General features: G+C 44.1%; 1 protein-coding gene across 1 annotated transcript; it reads left to right on the top strand.

Annotated features, from left to right (window-relative positions):
* Positions 1-1,526: 1,526 nt before the first annotated feature.
* On the top strand, positions 1,527-4,200 carry buc (bucky ball). The gene is made up of 6 exons (XM_070928534.1): positions 1,527-1,533; positions 1,655-1,807; positions 1,899-3,383; positions 3,474-3,575; positions 4,000-4,089; positions 4,169-4,200. The coding sequence occupies exons 1-6, from the start codon at positions 1,527-1,529 to the stop codon at positions 4,198-4,200; spliced, it is 1,869 nt and encodes a 622-aa protein (XP_070784635.1).
* Positions 4,201-4,642: the final 442 nt, after the last annotated feature.

The following is a 4,642-nucleotide window of genomic DNA, read 5'->3' on the forward strand; positions in this document are numbered from 1 at the left end:
AAGCGTCTGCCATCATCGGCTAAACTGTGAAATTGTTCTAGATAGGTACAAACCTCTGCAGCAACCAAATTACAGAGCGCTCATGCTGCTAGCCGACACACAGCTAGGCTAACCGCTAAAAGAGCTAAATAAACGTAAGCTAGCTACCTCACTGAACCACTTTCCAAGTAAACCACTTCAACAAGCAAAATCAAAGCTTCCTTACAGCAAGTGTAGGCAGACTCCACACACTGAACCGTCGCGATGGCTTTTCTCGTCAGCAGAAAGTGCCAAGTAAGCTCCTCAAGCCGAATTTAGACATTAAACAGTTGTGTAGAAGCGCTGAGCAGCGGACAACCCTTCTACGCATCATAAGCGCCTGAAAGACCAGAGGCCAAATGAGGATACTGCGCATGCGCCCAAACTAAGCCGCCTGTCCTTCTTAAAGGAACAGTGACCTCTGCTGGACAGACGGAGACACAAAATACTGAAAATGAAGGACGTTTATGGAGACGTGAGTCCTCTATAAGAAATAACTGATGTACTTTCTCTATATCATATATTTGAATTCTACTAGACTTTTGGGCCACTAAACAACTTAAACTACAAAACTTGAATTACAATTTTTTTTTAAAGAAGACAAAACCAATATAACAAAAGTGAAGGAAAATATGTTGAAAAAAAGACAAAAGGAATAATAAATACATAAGTAAAAATAAAGATGATGCACAGTTTGTCAATACATTACTTAAATCAATGATTTGTACATTCATCATGAATGTTCCCCACATCCCTTTACCTTTCTTTCTTTCTTTTGTGAACTTGTAAATTACAGTTGTTTTTTTAGTTTTAGTAGCTTTTTATAACAGTCTTTATTGTTTTTATTTATTATATCTTGATCTTCTACGTATGTCTCTATTGCACTATCCTGTATGCTGCTGGAACAATGCAAATTTCCCCACTGAGGGATTAATAAAGGATTATCATATATATCTCATATATCTTATCATTACAAAGTCTTTGGGTTTTTCCTTTTATTACAAATGTTTTTTTTTTTTTTAGTTTGATGTCATTTTAAAGCATAGATTTGGGATTTTTCTTGATAAGAACCACTGCCAAAATATTTTCCTGTATAATAGTTATATATATGTATATATAGTTAATTTGTGGCTCATGTGAGGACTTGATGCGGTGTGCTCCGAAGTGGACATAGAAAAAGCAGTTGTTAAAGTTAAATATATATTATTAAATGTATTTTTGACCCTTTGGTCTGGTTTGAGTTTGACCTGTTTGAGGGGACACTCAGCTGATTCGTGCTTGCAGCTGCAGGTGTTTCCTATATGACTAATTAGCGCAGATGTTTCGGCTTTTGTCGGTAGGACGCCATGTGGACCTGAGAGCGAAGCGTTTCTACTTCTGTTTGTTTATCGAAGAATTGACTGTAAAAGTCGCCTGTAACCTCTCGAAGCTGGGGGATGTTGATTTGGTTGTTTTCATCCCTCTGCGGTGTTTTATTTCTGACAGGTTGAGCAAGCACGTCAGAGAAAATGGACGGTAAAGATTTCCATTATAATTTCATGAATAACACCTGAGCTATATAAACTTCATCAACCTCAATGAGCAGAGAATTGTTTTTTTTACAACACTGTTTCATTTAAACTGCTGCTTCCTGCAGATGGAGGCAAACAACCACATACATTTGGGAGCGGACAACAGAGAGCTCACCATCCCAGACCTTTTTTCTACGTCCAGCCACCATCTCAACCTTACTACCTCTACCAGCACTGGCAGATGAACAACCCATACAGTTACTATGGTTTGCCTGGAGGTATCAAGCTATTTAAACTTCATTTCTTTTGGTCTAATCAACCAGTATTGATTGAAATCTCACTGTGTGCATTTCTGTTTATATTTCCCAGGTTTTAACTTTGGCCGTCCCTGCGTGCACCCTTACCAGTACATGCAGTATCCTGGGTATGTCTTCCCACATGCCCCGATATATCCAATGGACCACAGGCGAATGTTTGAACCTCGCTTCCACGCTCCCCCCTGGAATGACATGCCTCGCCAGCAGCATCACCCGCAGCCTCATGGGCGTCGAGAAATGGCCTGTTCAGAGGCTCAAACCGACCCCAGTGATGCCATAACAAAACTCATTGAATGCTTGGATAAGATCCGAGGCAGCGAGCTGCAGGGTGCTGAGAGAGAACTCGACTCAGGTGTTGCCTCACAGTCCTCGGGAATGTTTTCTCCAAGAGAAGAGAGGAAAAGTGATGAGCAGGGTCACATCCTGCCATCAGCGCCTGACGTGAGCCACTTGAAGTCTCCAGCTGTGACCTTCAGTGACTCCACAACAGCGGTGTACGACGGTGAGTCCAGCCAAAGGAGCTTAGACGGCCTGAGCCCTCAGGGATGCTGGTCAGGAGAATTGGAAGAGGAGTTGCCTCTCGATAGCTCCTCTGTTCATGAAGAGTGTCCTGAGCTCGAGCAGCCAGCAGCTGACGAACACTTCCTCCCTCTTGGGAGAGCAGAGGTCGCGGATATCCAGTCAGATACCTCAGTGACCGATCCAAGTGTTCCCAAATGTGATGCTAAAGAGCTCCTGAAGCAGAGCGCAGATCCAGTCCTGCCCTCAACACCATCAGTGCCACCTCCTTCCTTTTCCTCCAGTCAGCCAACGATCAAAGATGCTAAAAGTGGCGAAAAAGTCTTAAAGACAGAACATCAGAAAGCTGGTCCGAGCTACCAGATCCTCAAGCTGCCTTTTGAGAGCGTTTTGACACCTGGAGACGCTGAAGCCGGCCACCTCTCCTCCCCCGCTGCTCCCTACTACTACAACTACCTATCCATGCACACCACCCATGAGCGGATGAGTGTCCTCAGTCCATCTCTGGACGAGCTTTCCTCCAGAGATGAGATGTTCTCCACAGATCTGGATGATGCGGATCTTTTCCCCAAACATGTGTATCCAGGCAGGAGGCTTGCAGAAGTAGTGAGTGGGTCTCCACAAGCTGCTCAAGAAGTAGAGGAAGTGTGGCTGCCAGGCTCAAAGAGGTTCATGTGCGCCTGCTGTGGGAAAAGCCTTGCAAAAGGGGCGGGTAGAAGCAAAATCCACAGTTCAAAGATGTACAGGGATGAAGCCGGAGACTCTGAGGAGGAAAGCAGATATGGAAGAGGGTGTGAGCAGCCTGTCAGAGTGGTTGTGAGGAAGCACTCTGCTCCCAGGAAGCCTCAGTCTGTCCCACTGAGACATGCTGCCAAACCTTGGTATAAAAGAGGCCAATACAAAGATCCCTCGGATCCAGTCAACCAGGAGGAAGGTCACGATGTTTGTAAGCAGGAGCCAGCTGATGGTGAGATTGGAGAGATGACTGGTAGCGAGCTGCAGTGCAGAACGTGTCAGGGTAAGCCTCTGCCAGCAGCGTCTTTTCTTTGATGTCTTCAGTAGGGTTTAATGTTAGAAATGTGAAGTGAATGTGTGAACTCTTTCATAGACGGACTCTGCAGAGAAGACGTGACCACGTCAGATCAGGGCAGGTGGGGAGACGGTGGCGTGATTCCCAGGAGGAGACAAGCAACCGCTCTGCAGCGACAAGGTTGAAGTTTGCAGCTCGTACACAAGTTCAATCTCAGTTTCCTGAACCAACACAGTTTACAGGGACAATCCATTTTGAAGCGCCATCAATCTGCCCAAACAGCTCGTGCAGCTTAATTAGAAGTTTGCAGCCAAGTTAGAGCAGTTTTGGTCCCAAATGTGTTCATTTACTGCAGACAAATTGAATGAAGCTAAATGTAGTTGGAAATCTGAACAGGGAGGATGTAATTTGTTAGTCAGTCCGTGTCCCTGGTTTAACTTCGTTCTATGGATGTAAGTGGAGTCTCGCTGTGTGACGTCTCCGTTAACGTAACGCATGCTTCTTCTCTTAGCCTTAACTCATTCTTCAAATTAAATTGTTTTCTTTGTTCGCCTGGTATTTTATTCTGATTCTCATATATATATAAAATATATCCACTGCACAGAGATGAGCACTCAGAGGAAAGTGACGTACCACAGGCCAAGAGATGAGGACAACGATGAGGACGAGCCGCCACTGTTACACTGGGAGAGAGGTTAATATCTTTAACAACACTGTCGAGGCCGACCTGGCTGTCTTTTCTCTGAATGTGGTTTATTTTATTTATTTGTCAGGCTCCACGATGAGAGGAGAACCAAGATGTTAATGTCCCCGGATTGACTTTTGGACAAAGTGTGTTGAACTGTAGGTGAAATGCACACATCACAACATGAAACCTCTTTCACACACTCTTCAATCTTGTGTCTTGGGGAAAATCTGTTTTATTGAAATGTTGTCTTTCCTCCTCAGGCCCCCCCCCCCCCCCCCTTCAAAGGTGTAATTGTTCCAGGATGAGGTGTTTGAAAATATTTAGAGCACCAGGTGAAATGCACTGCACAGAAAGCCTCCTTTTGTTAGATAAAAAAGAAAAAAAAAAACGATGTATAAAGTTTCTGCAGTGACGCTGCCGTGCACCATTCATGATTTATGAATTTCACAAACAGGCAAATGGGCTGAAAGGTTGTGTTGCACTGTTTGGGGCCAGTCCAATAAAATGTCATTATTTAAACTTTGTGTTGAATTATTTTACATAACATCTTGGAACAGTT

The sequence above is a fragment of the Enoplosus armatus genome, chromosome 21, assembly GCF_043641665.1.
Source record: "Enoplosus armatus isolate fEnoArm2 chromosome 21, fEnoArm2.hap1, whole genome shotgun sequence".
NCBI classification, from domain to species: Eukaryota; Metazoa; Chordata; class Actinopteri; order Centrarchiformes; family Enoplosidae; genus Enoplosus; species Enoplosus armatus.

Bases quoted from the DNA above. Each gene is read 5' to 3' on its own strand.
- buc (XM_070928534.1), top strand. The intron at 1,808-1,898 runs GTATCAAGCTAT...TATATTTCCCAG, and splicing joins TTACTATGGTTTGCCTGGAG to GTTTTAACTTTGGCCGTCCC. The intron at 4,090-4,168 runs GTTAATATCTTT...TTTATTTGTCAG, and splicing joins ACTGTTACACTGGGAGAGAG to GCTCCACGATGAGAGGAGAA.